General features: G+C 49.4%; 1 protein-coding gene across 9 annotated transcripts in view; it reads right to left on the bottom strand.

The window, feature by feature from the left end:
• The window catches only part of ARHGAP26 (Rho GTPase activating protein 26), a 211,390-nt gene that overhangs the window by 76,030 nt on the left and 114,276 nt on the right, over positions 1-21,084 (bottom strand). For 7 of the 9 annotated variants that reach the window (XR_008823362.1, XM_056348080.1, XM_056348079.1 and 4 more), the window contains 5 exons: positions 13,274-13,339; positions 11,909-11,983; positions 2,907-2,994; positions 1,709-1,767; positions 667-772 (listed from right to left, as the gene is read on the bottom strand). Coding sequence is in view for 8 of the 9 variants with exons in the window: in XM_056348080.1 (XP_056204055.1) it covers positions 667-772; positions 1,709-1,767; positions 2,907-2,994; positions 11,909-11,983; positions 13,274-13,339 (394 nt within the window). In the remaining variant the exon portion in view is untranslated. The remainder of the gene's footprint in view (positions 1-666; positions 773-1,708; positions 1,768-2,906; positions 2,995-11,908; positions 11,984-13,273; positions 13,340-21,084) is intronic. The other 2 variants (XM_056348074.1, XM_056348076.1) reach the window with 2 other exon arrangements.

Genomic DNA, 21,084 nt, shown 5'->3' on the forward strand with positions numbered 1-21,084 from the left:
GCGCCTGTGCAAACAGTGAGGGCAGGTATGACCCCACAGCCTTGAGGCTGGCACAAACACCTGATGCTGCTTTCACTTTTAAAACACTAATCAAAGGTTTCCATGGTAACCTTCAGGAGCAGGAAGATGGGAAATTATAGGTCAGCTCTATCACTGAAAGCAAAAAAAATCATTCAGTTTCTTGGCCCTTGAAAAGTTTCAAGGTGACCTAGAAGTATTGATTCATCAGGTTGCATAAAGTCAGAAAATACGGCCCAGAGTAGTCTACTGCAGCAAAGATACAGCTTTTAGTCTTTTAATACTAGGCTTGATCTGAAACCCAGCGAGGACCTTAATCTCTGCTCTGCCTTCTGGACAGCTGAACCTCATTACTGTGCCATTAAAACCAATGCCACATTCCCAGCAGCGCATGGGTTCCTCCTGTCGCCACAGGGTTGGGACCACAGCCACACAGGCAGGGGACCTGCAGAGACCTGGGTCAGCAGGAAAGCCCCCCTCCCTCCCCCCTTGCACCACCCTTATTTCACTCAAACACGGGTTTCCAGTCACTCACCAACCAGACATGACTCATCACCGTGCACACACACACAAGGAAACTTTTCTACCACTATTAACTTTCAGAGGAAGTGGAAAAAGGAGAGAAAAACATATCAGTCATAAACGTACTTTGCCAAGTGGTTCATGAGCAAGTGCAACATCTGCCTGTTTTTCTCTGGGAGCCGATGGACGAGGCTGTGGATCTCTGACACCCTTGACTCCTGATTCTCGAGTTCTGCATTGGGAACAGAAGATGATTTCTCTCCACATCAATGGCAAGAGGCATGCAGGCCTGAACACTAACATCAACGGACAGCCTGGGGACCTACTCTTCCCTGCACCCAGGCATGCTGAGGATACTCTCCACAGCAATTTTCCTTTCTACCAGCCCCAACCAGTTGTTTTCAAAAGGAAGAAACTAGTGGGCTGAAACAGTGAGTTGAGAGCAGATGCCAGCCATGTGAAAAGCCAGTTGTGACCAGGGAAGGGGCTGGCTGTAACTAGTGTTTCTCTAATTCCAGGAATAGGAACATCAACACGTTCCTGTTCAAAGTGTTCCCAAGCATCATCAGAATGCACTCAGCACAGTGCCTGGTAAGGTGGTAGCATATGGTACTCAGCAGGCTGGTTAGGCCCGCAGGTGCTGGCAGCTGTACCCTGGCCACCTAAGCAGGAGCCTTCCAAGGAGGCCACCGCCAATGTGGCCACAGACCACATGAGCCCCCCTGACCCCCTGGTCGCACTCGTGCACACAGGCTGCACAGCTGCCAATGGAGAGTTACCTGCTCTCACATAAAGCACCTTCTCCCAGAGCAGTCAAAGGAAAGTGGCACAGACATCTGAACTGCAACTGATCTCATCAAAACACTGTAGGTGTTGTTTGAACAACGGCCTCCCTCATTTTGACAGATGATGGTCAAAATAAGACAGAGCTGCAGCAGCAGCTACTGCCACTGGCCAGGTCTCTGCTCCCCCTGCACCATCTGCGTTTCCTTTTCATCTGGTTAAGTCCCAAACAACAACATGCCCCTTGTCCCTTCATTCTTATTCTACTTGCTGGGACTTAAGAACAAGGAGGCCAGTGGGGAAGCAGCAGGGCAGAGGTTACACTCAGTTACTTGCAAATTGTGCTCCTCTTTCAGACCAGTGCAATAAACATCAACGAACTCACTTGCTGCTTTGATGAAGCTCCTTTGAAACTGGTACATCATGAGCGGCCCCGGAAGCATTCTGAAAGATAAAAAGGTAACATGCACAAAACATATCTGAGTAACACAATCCACAGAAATAAAGCTTTGCCCTTACCATAAATTCAGCTCCATTTTTAAAAGTGCAGAATTAAGCAACAACAAATCTAATTAATTCCTCCCATCAGAAGGAATAAGATCTATTGAAGTACCTTTGATTTATTCTTCCTCCCTTTTCTGCCCCACGCTGAATTAATTTGTAATTTCAGCATTCCTTCAGTAACACAGTAACAGTGTTTCAGTGAGCCCATGATTTCCAAGCAAGTTTAAAAATAAATTAAAAAGAGAAACAAGCCTAGCCATAAAACTTTAACAGCCACCGTTCCCATTAAATTCCCCATTCTCCCTTCCCACTTCCACATCCCTTCAATGAGACATCTTGGTCCTGTTGACATTCTTCATTGCTTTGCAAACAGTTCAAACTCTGGAGCAAAGGTTGCCAATCATGCAAAATTATGTAGTGTTTTGTGATTTTCTAGGCTGAGATCCACCAAGCTAATTATACTCATCACCCTAACTGGATTTAGCCTCTCTCTTGTGCTCACTCTCTCATTCTCTCAAATACAAGCCAATGCACAGAACAGAAACAGAAAGCAAGAAGCTGCCAGTCATGACAGGTAGAAGCATGTTGTGGATAACGAGATGCTGACTGCTGCCAGCAGACCAGCCCTGTGGGAAGATAACCCATGATGATAGTGGCATGGACTTGCATACAGAAATTATTACTACAATAAAGCTCTGCACCCAGTTCTAAAAAAGCACTTGAGACACAGCCTTTAGAGGAGCACTGTGCTCACCTTCCACCACACACTCATTAGGTGGAAGCCCATTACAAAAAGCTTAGGGAAAAGCTTAAATCAAGGCAGGGGACACAAGAATGAGCTTTTAAAATCACGTTTGTATGACACATGCATCTGGCAGAGAGCTGACTGCATTCCCCAGATCCTGCTCAAACATGCTGGAGGGTCAAGGGGAAAGCCAGAATAAATTCTCTGTGAGCAGTTTCTTCTTTGTTTCTGTCAAAGTGCTATTGTTAAAGATCTGCAATAACAGGCAGTAATGCCCCAGATCATCACCAAATCAGTCCTAAGCCACACAACAGATGAGGCTTTTCTGCCTTACCTCAGGTAAGTTTTCAGTGCACTAGTAATCGTCTTTATCTCCCACTCTGCACAGATCTCTGTTTCTGTTTCTGTAGCCGTTTTGGGATCTAAGGAAAAAGACAAAAAAGAAAAAAGTGAACTAAAGTGAGGATAATACCAGCTCATATCAGCTCACCAGCTCAGATGTGTGGGAAGACTGTCACATCCCATTTTATTTGCTATTCCCCAGCCCAGTGACCACAAGCCAATCCCCAACAGACACTTCTGCAGGGAAGCAGAGTTTGTTACACAAGATGGGCCACACTCACTTGCATGGGACAAGAAAAAAAAAAGAAAAACATTAATCATGAGCAGTGAGATCAGCAGTTTAACTCAAAGCACGACATTACACAGGGCACAGGAGACTGTGGTGTTCAGTGACACTGGTAACAAACGCAGGGCACAAACATGACATGGACACAGACAAACAGAGAACCTCCCCAGGATTCCACAGAAGATCCCAGCCCCAAGGAGGCTGCAAGGCATTGCCACAGCCTAAACGAATGTGAGCAACAGCAGCAATGGTGGCACAGCCTCTGTGGTGGTCAGTGGGTGTCAGGCAGACAGCAGGACACACAGTGGCAGAGGTAGGCATCCTGCCCGGGTGTGCACGGAGACAGGAGGTGGCTTGTTCTCCTGCACAAGGCGGGAAAGAGCCCCTGCTGATGGCCTGATCCACCACAGAGTGTGTAGGAAGGCAGGTCTGCACTCCTTTGGCTCCATGGCTGCATTTCATTTGGATGAGAGGGAGGAAGCGGGGCTGCTGCATGTGGTGCTCCATGGCCAGGCCTGGCACAGCTGGCATTCGCATGGTGCCCACGAGGCTGCCCATCCTGGGGACCCTCGCTCGGCTCACCACTCCAGAAACATGCCACCAAGTGCCACCTTCACCAGCCAAACACTGGCTGTGAGGCGGCCTTAGACTGGGAAGCTCCTATCACCTCGCCTTGCAGAACACCCATAGGACCCCTGGGGACCACCATGAGGCGGGAGCCTCTTGCCACTGCTGACGTATGCAGAGAGGAGCAGCGACATGACTTGGTTTGAGCTGCGCTAGCGGCAAGGGAGAGGAAAAGCACCCAGGGTGTTCTGAAGTGGTGCAAGGCACTGAGCACAGAGGCAGCTCCAATTGGAAGGGTCACTGGTATTGCAGAACCACGCTGCTGTTTGTTTTGTCACCTCTGGCCTCTTGATGTCATCCTGTTCTTCCATCCTCCCTGACACAGGCTTTTTCTTACCATCTTTAAACACCTGATTCGCCCCCCTCCACCCCTGCAGCAGATGCAGGGCTCCACTGCAGCCCCTGAGCTGCTGTGAGCAGCGAGCCTCAAGGATCAGCAGCTACAATGGCAAACCTCCCAGCACAGGGAAAGCCCTGCCCGGACCCCACAATAAACAAGGCCCCCTCAGCAGGCAATGTTGGAAAGTGACGGCAAAGATCAAGCTGCCATTCACATCCTCCCAGCACAGCCCCTTGCTGCGGCTCGTGCCCACCCTGTCACCAAGCTCTGCACCCAACACTGCAGAGAGCTGGCTGCCAGCACAGCTGGCAGACACAGCTCTCATAGTGCTCATGAGGAAGGTCTCCAAGCTACAGCTGATGTGCACACACTTCTGCACTACCGTCTTTCAAGGACACTTCTTCCCAGGTCCTTGTTCCCACCATTGGGCAGAGGCAAGGTCCGAGCCACTCCCCTGCTCCGCCTGCCCCTCCAGGATTTAGATTCCTGTCCCTCCATAGCTGCCTTAAGATAAAAACATGAATGGATCTTCAAAACACTTTCTGGCAGTAACTAGTTTCTCCTGATAGCTTTGGCTTTGACAAGTCAACAGCAAAAGATACACAAGAGAGGCACAAACTACATTATGTGATGCTTATGTCGGCTATGCTTGCCAGGTCCCAGCCCCAGGCACAGAGACCCTCTACCTGCTGATACCGAGAAAACGCTGCATCCAGGCTCCCGCTGAGCTCTCCAGTGTGGCTGAACCCCCCAGTTACTGTCTGACAATGCTGCTGGGATCACTCCCACCCCACAGCCTTGGAGTTGTTTTCTGAACCACGTACCAGGAAGAGATCCCTCCAGCCCCACAGAGCACCAATGTGCCTGGGAAGCTCTCCAAACACAGCTCCCATCAGCCCAGCTCCCAGCTGAGCCAGTCCCCAGGCCACTCCCTGCAGTAGCCAGCACAGAAGGGCTGCAGGGTGGGCTGTACCAGGGTCTACAGAGAAACACGGGTTTGCACTTCCCAGACAACAGCTGCTTTTTGCAGCACAACTTGGCTCTGGGACACTGGGTCACACTTTGTAATGGCCTGATGCAAACTTTGCAATGAGGCCCTAGAGGAGTCAGGCGGGAGCATCCTAAAGCCACAAGACACTCTCCCAGAGCCGGGCAGAGGGAAGTGACATGGCTCCCAGGGCAGCCCTGGAGCATGTCCATCCCAGCACTGGACAAACCGGCACACCAGGGCACACAGCGGGTCTGAGGGCAGTGTGGTACCACCACACACAGGCTCAACCAGTCCTTCCTGGTAGCTGGCATCAGCAGCCTCCCAGGAGAGCAGCTTGCCTGGCCGCTGTTCCAGCACAAGGGGCCTGGGACCAGCTCAGCACCACTGCACTGCACCGCCAGCCCCTGGCACTGCTCCATGGGAACCAGGCACCTGCACAGCTGTGATGCCACTGTGCCCAGAGGAAATCTAGTCCCACGGCTCGTAACAGCATGTGCACCAGCCCTGTGCCCCACCACACTCTTGGTGCTTGTGCCGAGGGGGTTTGGCACCCAGGCACTGCCTGCCCTTACCCCACGCCCATCTCTGCCCAGGGATTCACAGCACCGCCTCGCAGGTCCCACAAGAACTGTGGAGCTGCTCTCCCACCCTCCAGTTTCCAGCTCTGTGCACTGTGAGCATCTGGGGCCAGGGAGCCTCCAAGTGCCTCGGTTTTTATTGTCAAATACTGCAGCATACTTTTCTCCATCTCCTCCAGGGCCTTTTCCTTCCTTTCTATACTTTTTCCCCTCCTATCCTTCCTTTTAAAAATTCCATTAAAGAAATAAAAAAACCCATGCAGCTGTTCTGGACAGTGTAAAAGGGAGCTCCAGCCTAGCAGCCTGTTCAGGCCTCCCAAGGCAGATCTGAGCCAGCCGCCCACAAACCATGCTCACAGGAATCTGCAGCTTTCTGCTTCTCCCAGTTTTCTGCAAACCATTACCCCAGGTCAGGAAGACAGACTGGTTCACACAAAGTTCCACAGTGAGTTCAATAAGGTGTGATTTTTACAGATTTCTGTCAAAACACCTTGATGCTTCAACAACAAGAGCCCCCAGGAAGCAGCGACTGCTCACTTCTTCAGCACCACCACCCATGCTGGGACCCCACACCACGGGGGCTGGAGCCAAGCTGCCTGCACTGGGTGAGCTCCTCAGTTACCACTGCCATCTGCACACCCACCCCTAGCAGGCGCCAACACAAATAGCATTTATTATTGAATCTTTGCTGATAATTACAGCCAGCCATCTCGAAAGCCACCATCAGATCAGCATTAAGTGGCCCGGCTGTGGATACCTCATGCACAGTGCTGAGGTGCTGAGTACCAAGGCTAAAGATGGTGACTGCTCCATCCAGAAGAGAGGAGCACTGCACCTGTCGCAGCTGGGGAGGAGGGAGGAGCAGGGCATGAATGTGCCCCATTTGCAGGTGTAAGCACGTTGCTTCTCTCCTGCTTGGATGCTGCTTCATGAATGCTCTTTGCTAACTTGGTCCTGCCATCTCTCAGCTGCTTCAGAGCTGAAGGCTTGCAGTGCACCGAACTCCGGGTGAGCAGGACCTGGAAACACAACACGGATCCTGCTTCCACCAAAATCCCTGGGAACCTCTGTGGGGACCCCGGGAGACACAGCTGCGGGTGCTTTCAGTGACACAGACATGCCAAGCATCCCTGGAGAGCAGGAGCAGGCACAGAGAGGCACTCACCATGACTAAGGCCAAGCCTGACACTAGATAAAGCTGCCGATGCCATCTGGTCCTACAGATTCAGCTCAGCGGGCATTTGTCTTTTCTGAGACATATATAAAGTGCTTTTGAAATTTAAAGCAATAGGTAAGCATAGTGTAATTCTAAAACTAATTAAAAGAAAGCACTGAATAAGAGTTAGGCTTTCCCTTAGGGCAAAGGGTTTATTTTAATTAAAAAAAAAATAATCAAGAGGAGCACTTGAAACAGCAAACATTTAAGAAATGTATATTCACACAAAGATCACATGTCTCTCACAGCAATCATACAAACGAGCACTATCCTTCTTCACCAATGCCAAGGCAACTTCCTATTGCACTACATTTTTAAGATAGCAATTTTCACAAAGATAAGCTTGGAATAATAAAAATAAAAAAGCCCCAAAAACAACAAAAACCCCTCCTTTAAAAAAAAAAACCAAACCCACAACTTTTAACAGCAAGGCCTTCACTGCAGTTGAACAAACAACTCAAGACTGGATGCCTCATCAAAAGCTCATCCAGGAGTTTACAGGCACGACTCATGAAACACTAAGTGAAATTCTGCAGTCAGGCTGACGAAAAGGCTCAGAGCAGATCATCAGTTCCCCTTGACCTTCAAATTTATGAGTCTGCAAAAAGTTAGCTTTGTAGGTTACAGATGTAGCATCTGTCCCCCCAGCTAGAGATGCCTGCAGCCATCACCACAGCGAACTCCCGCCTTCCTTCGAACAAGGACACAGTCCCTTGTGGACTGGTGTGAATGTGCACTGGGGCCTGTGAAAGCACCCAGGGCCAAAGTCATTGTTAACCCTGAAGTTGCTTATTGCTGTAAATAACTGATCTGATGTCCCTCAGCAGATACGGAAAAGGCAGAAGTAAAAGGGTATGGGGAAAAGGAGCAGAAAATTAATTTCCCCAGGCCTTTTATTCCGGCAGAGACTGAAGAAAGTACTTTGCACACCCCATGGCACTGCCAGCCACTGTGGCATCACCCTGTTCCTGTTAACTCCCGCGTGGTCACAGGTGCCACACAGGACAGCATTTCCCAGCTCTCCCTGGGCTGCAAGACCAAAGGAGGTTATCACTTACAGACTCACACAGGGGATACTTCAGTGAAGAGAGCTGCAACACTCCAGATCTATATCAAGAAGAAATCAGAACGTGCTTGGGGTTTTTTTATAGCAGGATCTACACAGAAATTCAGGAGTGGGAGGAATCCATTCCCCAAAAATTAGTTTTACTGGGTTTTTTTTCTTCCTGGAGACAAACGGCAGCAAAGGCAGTGGAGGGGAACAGGGGTCCTGTTCACCTTCGTGCATTCATTCCTGCAGACCCCAGGTGACGGGACAGGCGTCACAGAGCAGGAAATGGGGCTGGCCGTGGCATGGCAGGGCGGTGGGCAGGAGGGAAGTCCAGGCTGACCAGACACCCCCAAACCTGCAGCCATGACGGAACCACAGCAAGACATTCGTGTGCAATGCTGGGGATGCTCCCAGAGGCAGCTGCCCACACTGGCCCCAGCAGCCACACAGCCCATCTGCACAGCCACCGCCTAAAGCCCTTTCTAAGGAACTTCTCCATCTACTCCTGGGGATGGAGGAAGCTGCTGCCATAAGACAGCTGGTTCCAATTCCTTACCAATTTCTCCATGGCAAGGGGAACCATCTGGGGTACCACCTCGTCACCCAGCCATAATTCTCACCCATACCTGGGTGGCTCAAGAAATTTCCAAAACAGCCATAGGGCATGGCAGTGGGGGGCCACGAGAAGCCACATGCATCAGCCCTCACAGCTCACTCTGGGAAGCAGCAAGAAGAGCACATCAGACACTGTAACACCCCACTCAGTGCCAAGTTCCAGCAGCGAATCTGCAGGTTTCATCACTGTCCTGCGCACACACACTTCTACAATAAAGCTTTTCATGGGAGCTCTGACTGACAGAAGTTTGTTTGTTTGTTGTGTTTTTTCCTCATTTTGACAGTGCATGGCAATGGTGAAGGCTAGGGAAAGGCAGCGTGCTCCAGCACTGGTGGCCTGCCTCCCACAAGCCCTGGGTCAGGCACCCCTCCCTGCTTCACCTCGGTTTAGACAAAGACAAGCTGTTCTGCCCTGCGCAGTCCCTGACCTGTCCGCTGCACACAGGCAGCCTGTGCTCCACAGTCCGCCGAGCGCAGTGCCGACCTCCTGCAGAGACACCTCTTGCCAAAGACCCTCCCAACAGTGTCACTGACACCTGCCACTGCTCAGGGAAACTTGATCTTTTTGCCATTTAAACTGTATCTGAATCAAGAACGCTGCCCACATTCATTTCTAAATATAAGGGAAACCTGAAGTTGTAAGCACAACTTGGCTCCTCTGTACACGAGGGCTGGATCCAAACACGAGTGTTCCAGCAGAGTGGTGACGGCACCAACAGGACGTCAGAGCCTCAGGGGCAGCCGAGAACAGAAGGGGATTTGACAATGGACACATTGCCATTTGACTTCACAGACAGCCTGAATGCTGGGATCGTCAAAGGTGATTTAATTGCCCACGATTTGGAGAAAGGTGGACTCAGAGGTTTGCAAACCATCCTGGTGATGGATGGCACAGGAGATCCCCGAAGTGGGTCCCACTTTCAGCACCCACCAGGCTGCCTGAGCAGCAGCCGCTGGCATGCTCTCGCCTCTAATGGGGCTCCCAGCATCACCAGCTGAGGAAGACATGCCAGGACAAAGAAAAACCACCGATATATCACTGCATTATGAGACACGAGGTCGAGAGCTGAGTGGCTTCAGTTGCACAGAACATAATGGATGCTGGATGGTGTCCAAAACTTTGAATCCCTCCCAGCTCTGGAGAGTTCTTAAACCAAGCAAGTTTTTCCAGCTGTCACAGTTCTGCTGCCTCAACCCAGAACTGACACAGCCTGAGACCACCCTTGCGAGAAGGTAACAGGAGCCCCTGGTCCACTAGCTTGCGAGATGATGCGCACTGGCATGAAAAGTATAAGCAGAGGACCTGGTGTGTCAGACCTGCTGTGCCGTGGGGCACCCAATCCCCAGCCTATTTTTATCGGTGGGCAGCAATGCTCTTCAACCGATGCCCTGACGCAATAGTGCCAAACGCGTGTGCCATGAGACAGCCCTGCCTTATCTGCTGTACTGGGGTGGCTAGCAGGACATATTCACATGCCCCAGAACCTACGCCAAACTTGTACTAATAAGAGTCAGTCACCAGCTCTTGTGACTGCAGAAAACTTTCCAAATGCCAGAGCAAAACCGGTGCAGAGAGGTCCCCTTGCGTCAGTCTCTGATTTAGAGCCTTACCCTTCTGTTTGCCAATTATCCCCAGATTATCAATTTTGCATAGGTTAACACTGACAACTGTAACAGCTACCGCGAGCTTTGCTCAGTGAACATCATAACGGTGGGAAAAGAAGGGGGAATTGGAAAAAGAAGGAAAGATGCTGAAAGTGAGACACAACAGATTAAAACTTTTTCCAAGGAGAAATACGCAGGGAAAGGAGCACTAGTGTTTTGTGAACGCAAGGAAAAGGAAGTCATGTTGCAAAGGAACGATAATAAGTGAATGGGAAGAGGAAGAAGACAAATGTCACTCATTTACCCCAAGGAGTAACGAACACATTCCCAAGGGCACTAACAAATTATTAAGCATTTCTTTCCTCATTACTACACCTATTTCATACATGGTTTTGCCAAGTCTGAGAAGCATTAGACAGGACTGGCAGAGGGCAGCTGCCGCTGCTCCAACCCAAGCATGTTTTCTCAAAACAGTTCTTCAAATTTGTGTCTCATGCATGTCTGGATGGGCAGACTGCCACAGGGCTGCAGCTGTGGGATGGAAATGCTGCCTACTACTTCAGGGGATGGAATAATGGTTAAGTCACACACACAACCGTAACAAACCTCAGCACCAGCCTGGACCACGGACAAGGGCACTGGGAGAATGGGAGGTTCTGCTGGAGGGGCCAAGGCGTGGGAAGGCAGTGAAGAGGGGATGGCCCACATTTCTTTTTGGGTCAAGCATAACCCCTGGGCTATAGCTGACACGGAAGCCGGACTGGGACTCAGGCTACAGATGCTCCCATGCAGACGAACAAGCTAGACCCACCATAAGGCTTTGCAGGGCCATGGGGCAATGGAAACCCAACACCACCACCAAGGAACTGTGCCAGGAAAAGTCAGCCATAGCAGTCCCAGACCTGCACCAGCAACAACTACCAGCTCACTGACAGTCACGAGACCTGTTTGCTCCTACACGTTTCAGTGCTTAGATTGGGCCCACAGGAATGCTGGTTCCGAGCACAAAGGCACTAGTAGCGAACACCACCACCCCTCTCTTGCCATTGTATCATTTCAGAGGTGAGGAGAGGTTTCTGAGGGCTGCCAGGCAGACACAGGGTAGGTGCACATCGGAGCCAGTGCTCAGAGTAGCCCCACAATGTCAACACCAAGCTCTACCATGTAGACCCAACACCTCGTCTCTTCCCAAGCACCCAGAACCACAAGACCCAATGCCTCAGGCCTGAGGGAAACACATGCTTGAAAGGTCTGGGCAGGACCATGTCAAAACAGGCACAAGAAGGTCCAAGGGAAAAGTAAGAAGAGCCACAGGCTGCATGCAACACGCAAGAGAAAAAGTATTCTGGGAACAACGTGGCAGGTATGAGATTACAAACTAAAGCTTTCAGCTACTTCTTTGAAGATTTTAGTTTGCATTTGGGAAGGCTGCCAAAATTCATAGCACATGTGAGCAGGACACCAGTGACTGCACCAGAAGACCTTTTAAAGCAATGTCCTGAGTGAGTCCTACCTTAGCAACCTGCCAGTGGTGCCCTGGGACCTCCCGGCCCCTAACAGCATGTGGTCCTAAAAGCACATTCACCACGATTAGGTACCCCACCAAGAGCCCCCATTCTCAGCTGGCAAGACTTCAAAGCAGCACAGTCTAGTTGCCTTTAACAAAGCATAAGATAGATACTTACCCATTAATATACTCAACAGCTTTTGAACTCTAGAGTTTACTCCAACAATTCGGTACAGCCCTTGCTCATTGATCCCTAGGGAAAATAAAGAGCTTATTATGAGAATGTCATGAGAGCTACTAACATTTATTTCATTTCTTTGGCTTCTCTAAAACAAAAAATAATTGAGCCCTCTCACCAACTACATACAAAATTATAGAGGAAGGTAAAATTTTGTTTTGATGTCAAGGCTTTCACATATTGATTAAAAGTATTACCCCCAATTAGCTCAGGAATAAAAGATCTAAGAACACCTTTCCACCACTGCACAGTCAGCAAGGGAGTTAAAGCTGCACTGTGAAGGATCTGAGCTTAACATACAACACAGGGGCAATTTGGGAAAATTTTACTGCGCCAAGTTCTTTAGGTTGAGGTCTAAGCCTTTTTGTGTGTTCTTCATACAAGGAATAACAAGGCCTTGAACCAAATTACTTGCTAGGGCAGAGAGCAGTCAAGGGATGCAGTGACAGAAGCCCCTTACCACTGCAGCAGCCCAGGCTGGGTAAGCCACACCTCCCAGGCTGGAGCTCTCCCCAGGAACCACACTCTTGCCTTGTTTGGTCTCATCTGGCCATTTGTTTGGGGTTTTTTGTTTGTTTGTTTGTTTGGGGTTTTTTCTTTTTAATTTGCCTCCAGGTGTTCCTTTGCTCTTGACAGCAGCTCTGCATTGCTTCCAGCATTATAGGGGAAAATGTCATATTTGAATAGCCCACAGCGTATTACGATGCCTATGTGCAGGAAGAAGACCCCCATGAAAGAACACGGGCAGAAATACAGCCAGCTCAGAGCTCTACTCAGCTGAAAGTTTCCTGTGAGGCCTCTATCTTATCTATTCATATAAGTAGAGGCACCAGCACTATCAGAAACTATGTGCAAATGAGACCCATACTTCACTGTGAGGGGCTCAGGCGCTCACAAGATAGCCCGTCTGTATATAAATAGTCTTTGCAAGGGTTTAGGGGAAGGATTGCAATGCTCATCTATCTGCTACCCCACATGGGAGGACATGCTTTGCAGCAGTACCACATGAAGGGATGCTCAAAAGAAGTCCCCGGCTCTGGTCCCTTCCCCCATTTTGGGTATCTAGTGCTTTATCTCCTAACTCTGCCCTTGATGTTTGCTTAGCCCCTGCTAGCTCCGGCCACAGGGCAAACGTGTGTCTCAGCAAAGGCACCTGCCTGAGCATATGACAGGGTTTATCTGGTGTGGGTCTCCAAGGGTTAATGAATCATTTTTGTTCATGAAAAGAGCAGATAAGCAATTGCTCCACTACAAACAGCTACAAGGCTGTCCCCCAAAACAAGATCATCTGGTGAACTGCTCTACCTCTTGTTTCGACAGCATGTATGCATTTCTTGATAATGCTGAAGCCAATATTATCCAACTGGGCAGCTGAAAGGGAAGAGAAGAGAGAAGTGGTAAATACCTAGCAGAGGGACAGCTTCACGCTGAGCACAATGTTCATCCTGCAGTTGTAGCTGACATTCACAGCAATACTGTATCACTGCTCAAATGAGGCGGGGAAGAAGGAGATAAATTAGGTGTTCAGGGTGGGAAGGTATCAATACAGTAGCTTGCACCAGATGTCACTCAGGCAAGCACTGAACGCTAGTCCATTTCAGCCTCTGCATCCCTCTGAACAGGCACCTCCCATACCCGCCAAGCAGCAGAGCCCCGAGCTCTGTCAGGCAGTTACATATGCAGTTGGTCAAAATATTAGCTTAGGATGAAGGTGAGATAACCCAAAGAGACCGTTGTCTGGAAAGCTGACAACAGGTTGCCTGGAGAAAAAAAAAAAAAAAAAAAAAAGGAAAGCATATCTATTTTTGACACAAATCCTTGAAAATGGCACATGAGGCAGCTTGCTTGATGAGTTCCAGCTAATTCCTAGAAATCCTTTCAGCTTGCCACTCCGCTAACTAAGCCATCTATATGCTGGAGAGATGCCTTCATCTCGAGGCCATCTCCATCACCCCACGCTGGGGACCACCTGCATAGCTGGGGTATGCAACTGACCTCCCAGGCTCTGCCTGGATGGCAAGGCAGGGGCCTTTGGTGCCTTGCATTTCTTCTTGGGGCTTTTCAGGGGGTTTTGTACAAGTGCAGTTTTTTTCAAGGACAAGCTATAAGACAGATTAGAGCATTGAAAAATTACGCTAAAAGGATAACAGGGAAAGAAGTGGAAGAGAGAAGCAGGAGATAACTGAGCAGCAACTGTGAAGGAAAATGAAGTAAAGAAATCAAAAGAAAGTTGAAAGCACGAGGGTAAAAACCTAACACAGACAGGGCCAATAGCATGTGGCAGCACGAGAGTAATGAGGACTGGGAGATGGGAATGAATTTTGGGCCAAAACTCTGCCTGAAGACTTTCCTGTGCCCAGCGGGAGTGGGGGACCTGTCCCTGGGGAGCCAGCCAGCACCAACACCAGCCCCCAGCCAACACTTGCACCCTGCCTGCACTAAGCTTGAGGCAGACACTCCAGCTCCCCCAGCACTGCAATAGCTCAGCTAAACAATATTGTCTTGTGAACACTACATGTTACATCCCATTTACACTCACTCTATACAGATGTGCACAGTTCAAGAACAGCCCCTTCTTTTATTAGCACAAATGAAATATTTATTTGGTGCAAATTAGGATGTCCTGAAGGCAGCTGACTCTGCTTGAGAGTAAGATCTAAAACATTTGAGTTAACGGAATGTAAAACTCAATTAACTCATGCCATCACAGGTTTTCACATTTAACTTCAAGGAATTACTAATACATGGATCCAAATACCTGCTGGAGGGATTCATCCCTTAGTCAGTTTTCCACCACTGCGTGGAAAACACTGCCTGCAGACAGTTATTTGTTAAGGAAAATAACTTCCTCCCTACATAAAGGTTTCGGAAACCTTTCATATGGCAGAAGCCCCACAGAGAAGGGTGTGTAAAGTCAGCCCAGGCTGCAGGGCTGAGATGAGCACCCCAGGCAGAGGATATGGGAGGCAGGGCACACAGCCCACCCACCTCCCTCATGCTACCTCAGGCTAAACCCTTTCAACTCAGCTGGCCCTCAAACTGGCAGGGATGCATCTGCCCCACCGCCATCCAACCCCACAGATGGGAGAAGCAAGGCAGAGCCACAAGCCGCTCCACTCCACGTGTGAGGTGTGGGATCTTCCTGGCCATGCCTGACATGGGACTTCACAGCATGGCTGAGCGGTTTAAGGTTGAACTCCGGAAGGCAGAAAAGGTGTAGCATTAGCTTAAAAGCAGATGACCTTATGTCTGCACAGACTTGAGGAAAACTGCATTTTATCAAGAGCACAGCACGAAGGGATCAGAGCCCAGGGCTGGCAGTGTCCTCACAGCAAGGCACATGCAGTGTTACTCCTTTGCATTCCCCCTGCTCACATCATCTATTTAAACACAGATTCACTGCTGTTCCATGAAAAGCTGCCAGCTCACTGGCTGCCTATGGTTTGCATGGTGCAGTCCCTTACTAACCACTTGTTTTGAGATCTCTGCTGGTGGTGTTTCTTGTTTGATAAATGGCACAAGAACCTGAAACAGTGAGACAGTAAAACAGCTCTACTATATTTTTCTGGGCAAGCACACTGAAGTGCCGAGCCAACATAAGGACACAAGTTACAGGATGCCTCTGCCATAGGATGTGCAAATACCCAGAAGCTCCAGGGCCCTTTGCTAGGCACCTGGAGGGCTTTCCACCACTGCTCCCAACCACACTCCAGGCATGGATCATAGAATCATAGAACAGTTTGTGTTGAAGGGACCTTAAAGATCATCCAGTTCCAACCCCCTGTCAGAAGCAGGGGCACCTCCCACTGGCCTAGGGTGCCCCAAGCCCTGTCCAGCCTGGCCTTTGAGCACTGCCAGGGATGGGGTACCCACAGCTGCTCTGGGCAGCCCATGCCAGCACCTTGCCACGCTCATGGTAAAGAATTTCCTCCTAACATCTAATCTAATCTACCCTCTTTTATTTTAAAACCATTAAAACAATGTACTGTCAATCAGTGGGGCACAGCCTACCCTACCCCAAATCGCTGATAAACACAAGCACAAGGGTACTGGAGAAGCAAGAAACCATAGTGCAGAAACCTTTTTGTACAGACAAACCCAGCTCAGTACCTAAGGGTACTGGCCTTAGCTTAGTACCGGCCATAACCCTGATCTTTTGGTATCCCTGCATGGTGTTATCCAGCCAACGCAGATCACCATTTCAGGCTCTCTGCCACATACTTTAAGTACCAACCCATTCCGTCAATCAGCAGTTTTCCCCCAGCCCCTTGCATGCTTGAACTTGAGCAGAAGACACCTCCAAATGCACGCCCTCCCCTTGCAGACCCCACCACGCCACCACTGAGCAGGAGGCTAGGGCTGCACCTTTCCACAGCACTCAGCAATAGCAGAGGTAAGAAACCAAGCAGTCCTCCTAGATGGAAGTGACCAAGCATAATCCTCCTAACTAGATGAATAAGCTCTTCCACTCATTGCTGAGCTCTGGATCAGGAAAGGTCAGGGATTTATTTGCAGTAGTTATATCCAGAAATAATACCTGATTAAATATTCAAAGTGCCTTTATTCATCCTTAAATTTAACTTTTAGTGAGTATTGTAAAAGCTTGATTTTCCCTCTCACAGAAGCAGCTTCTCTATCTCATTCATTTACCCTATGTTTCAGCTCAGCAACAGCACAGACCAAAGTGGGAGTTGTACCTACTGCTGTCCAGACTTTGCACTTGCTCCATGTGCCCCAGCAGCACAGCCTGAGCTCTGGTTCAGCAGCTTAGACCCCACTTAGTGTCTGCTTGATAGCGGCTGCAGGTCAGGAAGCGAGGAGAAAGGAAGGGGCAACCAATGGTCTTTTGGGGCGGGGGAGAGCAACGCCTTTTGAGTGTGCCCACAGAAAAGGCAGGGTCTGCAGTCCCAGCAGCTTCAGCCAGACCAAGCCTGGTCCCTTACAGCCCCCTCCTTGTCCCTGCTCTCCTCTGCGCCCTGACAGCAGGACTAGTGCAGCAAGGGGGTTCAGCACGATTAACAAAACAAAGCAAAAAAAGAAAAAACCTGCACAATCAAAAATGCCACCAAACCCAAGCCTTCAGCCAGCTGACCTCGATGAGAGCTGCCACTGCAGCAAAGCAGAGGCAGGAATGTGTGTACAGGAGGGACAGGACCCACAGCCTAGGCTCAGATGGATTTAAGTCATTGTGGAGCTGCCTCTTGCTAACAGCAGGGGTCAAGAAACAGAGAGGGAAGGCAGCAGGGAAAAGCGAACTCTGGGAGCTGCCACAGAAAAGCATGGCCAACATGCTTCTCCTCTCTTCACAGCAGGCATCCCTAATTCCCATCCTCTATGTTTAAAACAGCCTCTCAGTCTTAACAGGGAGCGGATTTACAAACTCTTTTATTATTAGAGGCAATTATTCTCCTCTGTTCATGCATTCAAACCTGCTGCAGGGGCAAAGGCTACAGCCCTGCCTCCTGCTATTCCCCTCCCCTGAAGCTCTCATTCCCCAGGGGAAAGACATGAAACAAAGCTCCAGGCCAAGACATGTCACAGGCTCTTCATACAAGAGCAGCATTTCAGTGCACAACTGAGATGCAGTATTCATACTGTAGTATCAAGAGAAATATTGTACATGAGCAAAGGTGATACACACCGCTTGTATTACAGCTGTTGCATACACACATGTACTTATCTGACCTTCATGTAGCATCATATTTCTAGTGCTACTGAGCTGGTCTCATCCTGTTCTATTCTGCCTAGTAGATTATTTCTATTTAATCCATTAATCTATTTAATCCATTCATTTACTTCATGCTGATATGGCATATCAGAGCATCAGTAAGGGGGTAAGACGACTGAATCAGCTCTGTTCAGCCTCAGGCAACCTTGCTGACTCCAGCTGTGTGCATGTCAGTCATGGCGATGCAAGGTCAAAGCAAGCTCTTCTGCACACCCCACCACACGCTGCTTTGCCACGCAATGAAATGCCACGGTAATTACGAATTCTTTCAAAGACTTTATGGAATTAAGAGCCACAGAGAAAGGGAGAAACCAAAAACCAGAGACCAGAGAGAAATGAGTTTTCAAGTCTTACTTGAAGCCTCAAACTACCAGTGAGCTGCCAAGATTGGGAAGTGAAGATTGCTGGGAAAGGCCAGGCCACCCAGACAGGGCAGTCAAGGGACTCAAGGTCTAGGAAAAGCTTATGCAAATAAAGACAGCTTTCGATGAGGTCCTAAACTAATGGGGAATCAAGTGGATACAGAAAAAGGAGAGGGAAATGGTGGGGAGGGGAAGCGAAAGGAGTTCTTCTATGCTCTTCCATGCAATAGGCACAAATGGCCTGGAGGATTTGTTTCCACAGAGCAGGGCAAGTCCTCCTGGTTTGCAAACTAATGCATCTGAATTCAACTGGCTCTAGCCGTGCACTGACACCCACTTACCCCCACCACTCGGCACTGCTTCCTCCCAGCTCCCAAAGAAGATTAAGATAAATCACCTTGTAGGCCAATGGCCATCTGGCTACACAGCAGGATGTAAAACCCAAAAGCTCGGTAAAATTAAATAGATAGTGGCCAAAAGCAGACCTCACTATAGCACTGCAAGTTTCTTTCAGGCTATCATAAGTACAGACAGGAAGCAGAGGTACATAGGTTTTCAGAGTCAGGAATTGCATCCGGACTGCATTCATTTTGTGTCCTTATAGGAAGCTCCTGTAACAAGGACTGCATGGCAAAAAGCCACTCTCTGAATCAATTTTAAGTGTAGCTGGTGAGACAAGCGGTTCACTACAGACATGGTTTTAATGAGAGCTAAAGCAGAGTCAGATGTCTGAACATACCAGTGGCAGTCCCAGTCAGAGGCGTATGTGAAAATAATTGCCACCAGACAGTTTCGAAGCACTGCTATGTAAGCAGCCTTCAGCCAAGGGTCCCAGCACACTCCCCAAATCTGGGGGAGGAGAGTCTACAGAGCAGACAAGGAGGATTGTTCTCATTTTTAAGACAGACCATCAAAATGGTAGAGGTACTAAAAGATAAGAAACTTAGCCAAAGCCTCCTCAGCTGATTAAACGCCAGTGTCGTACTCATCTGGTGAAAACGCACAGGGAGAAACTTGGCATTTGGTGTCTTTGTCAGTCTTACTACGCTTTGGCAAACACTGAGCTGCTTCGGAGAGGGAGGACCGATGCACGGGTTGCAGTCATTACCAGCATAAGAAACAAACAACTTTCCAAAGCAGCACAGGCATCCCGGGGCCAGGCTAGGAACCGACATGGGAGGCAACTGTGGGAGCTGCCACCAACCAGTGGACATACTGGCTTTCTCAAAGCCACCAGCCTCCAGCACCCTGAGCGTGGGCATCCAGCTAGGGATCAGCCTAGGGGCTGCAGCACGTCCTGCCAGGCTGCACCACGGGGCTGCAGCCCACCCTCCAGGCTGAGCATCACCCCATCAGCCCAGTGCCCGATAGAATGAGATGCTCCCCTCCAACACGTATACCCATCTCGGATTAAGCCCAGGAAAATAATCTGTCTGTATGCCAGCAGCGGTCACCACAGGCAGCCCTATGCTGCCTGCAGGCCAGCCTGGTCCTGCCCACACCCCTGGCTAATGTGGGCCCTTGATGAGGCTGTGCACAACTAACCACAGGCAGCATCCGGGGCTCAGGGGACACAAACAGCCTGGCAGTGAAGAGCCCAGGTGCAGCACCATCGCCCAGACAGCTCACACCTCAGGAAACCCCGAAGAGGCATTTAGGACCCCTGACCTGGGATCCATTGCAAGCTTGGCAGCTAAAGACCAGGATTAGACAATACAAATAACCCTGGGAAAGTCATGGACACACTTGACTTGAGCTCTTACCATCTTTAAAGAACCACCATTACTTTTCAGGATGATGCAGTGTAAGGCACATCCCTGTGAAGATTTCTGGCTTACAGCATGTAAGATGGCAAAGTCATGGTTTGACAAGTGCTTCTTTCTGAAGCTGTCATTACTTCACCAATCCTGCCTCTCACCCCCATCCCTAAGGTTTTCCCTGGTTTTGCATTACCCCTCACCAAAGTTCAGAAGACTGTTATTTTAACATGTTTCTTGAGCCAAATCACCACACACTCTGCTGGCAGAGACAGAGGTTGTGTGCATGGAACATGCAGAGCAGTGACAGTTCATGGCCAGGGTAGGACAGAGTTGAGCAAGTACTGTTCTCTGTGCCTCAAAAAACCCCTCATTTTGCCCCTCTGTAAAATGGAGAAAAGACAGAGCTGTTCTACACAGACTTCATACCCAGCTGGGGCATTAGCCATACCATCCTTCACGAGCATAAGGCACAGCAATTTAACTGCGAGGAAGTTAACACCTATGGGATGAGATGGATGCACAGTTGATGATGAGGACAAACAGGGAAGGGAGAAGCCACAACGGAGAGAGCAGACAGGAGGAAGAGACTGTTTTGTGCAAGGGCTGAAAATGGGTGTGAGGAACATCATGTGCAAATTATACCTATTATTGTGAGAAAAATACTTCTACTCAAGATTAAAATGCCCTATCTGAGGCAGCATAAAAATGAACGATTTATTAACCATCAACCTGGGCTGGGCTCCTGTGGATCAATGACTTTGGGGGAAGGAGGGAAGGGATCAGAGTTTTGAGTATTGCAATTATGGCAATTCAAACCTACTGGAAAATGGCTCAATTAAGGGTTTTGAAACAGAGCCAGGACCAGGTGCAACTGCTCCTCTAGCAAGAAAAACAAGTGCTTTCTTGACTCAAGTCTTTGATTGCCTGAACTACAATAAAACCAGCTTTTATATTTTTAGGGGCTCTTGTTGACAATCCTGATTAGGCAGGACATCCTTACTCTTTATATTTTTTACTCCAGTTTCCCTTTGGAAAAGGCATGTTCATCCTTCACGTCCTGGTCCAGAAAGGAGAGCTGGTTGGCCCAAGATGCCACCTGCACTCGTTGGCTCTGACAAGCAAAAGGAGCCAGCCCAGGGGCATGCCAGCAACCCCTGCACCACTGCTGCAGTCTGGGGACACCTGGGTGCAGGGCGGGCAGGAGGGGATGCACCCTGAAATGTTGAGAGAACTTCTTGGCATTGCTCTCCACGACCCCAAGTCCCA

Source organism: Falco biarmicus, chromosome 8 (genome assembly GCF_023638135.1).
Source record: "Falco biarmicus isolate bFalBia1 chromosome 8, bFalBia1.pri, whole genome shotgun sequence".
Classification (NCBI taxonomy): domain Eukaryota; kingdom Metazoa; phylum Chordata; class Aves; order Falconiformes; family Falconidae; genus Falco; species Falco biarmicus.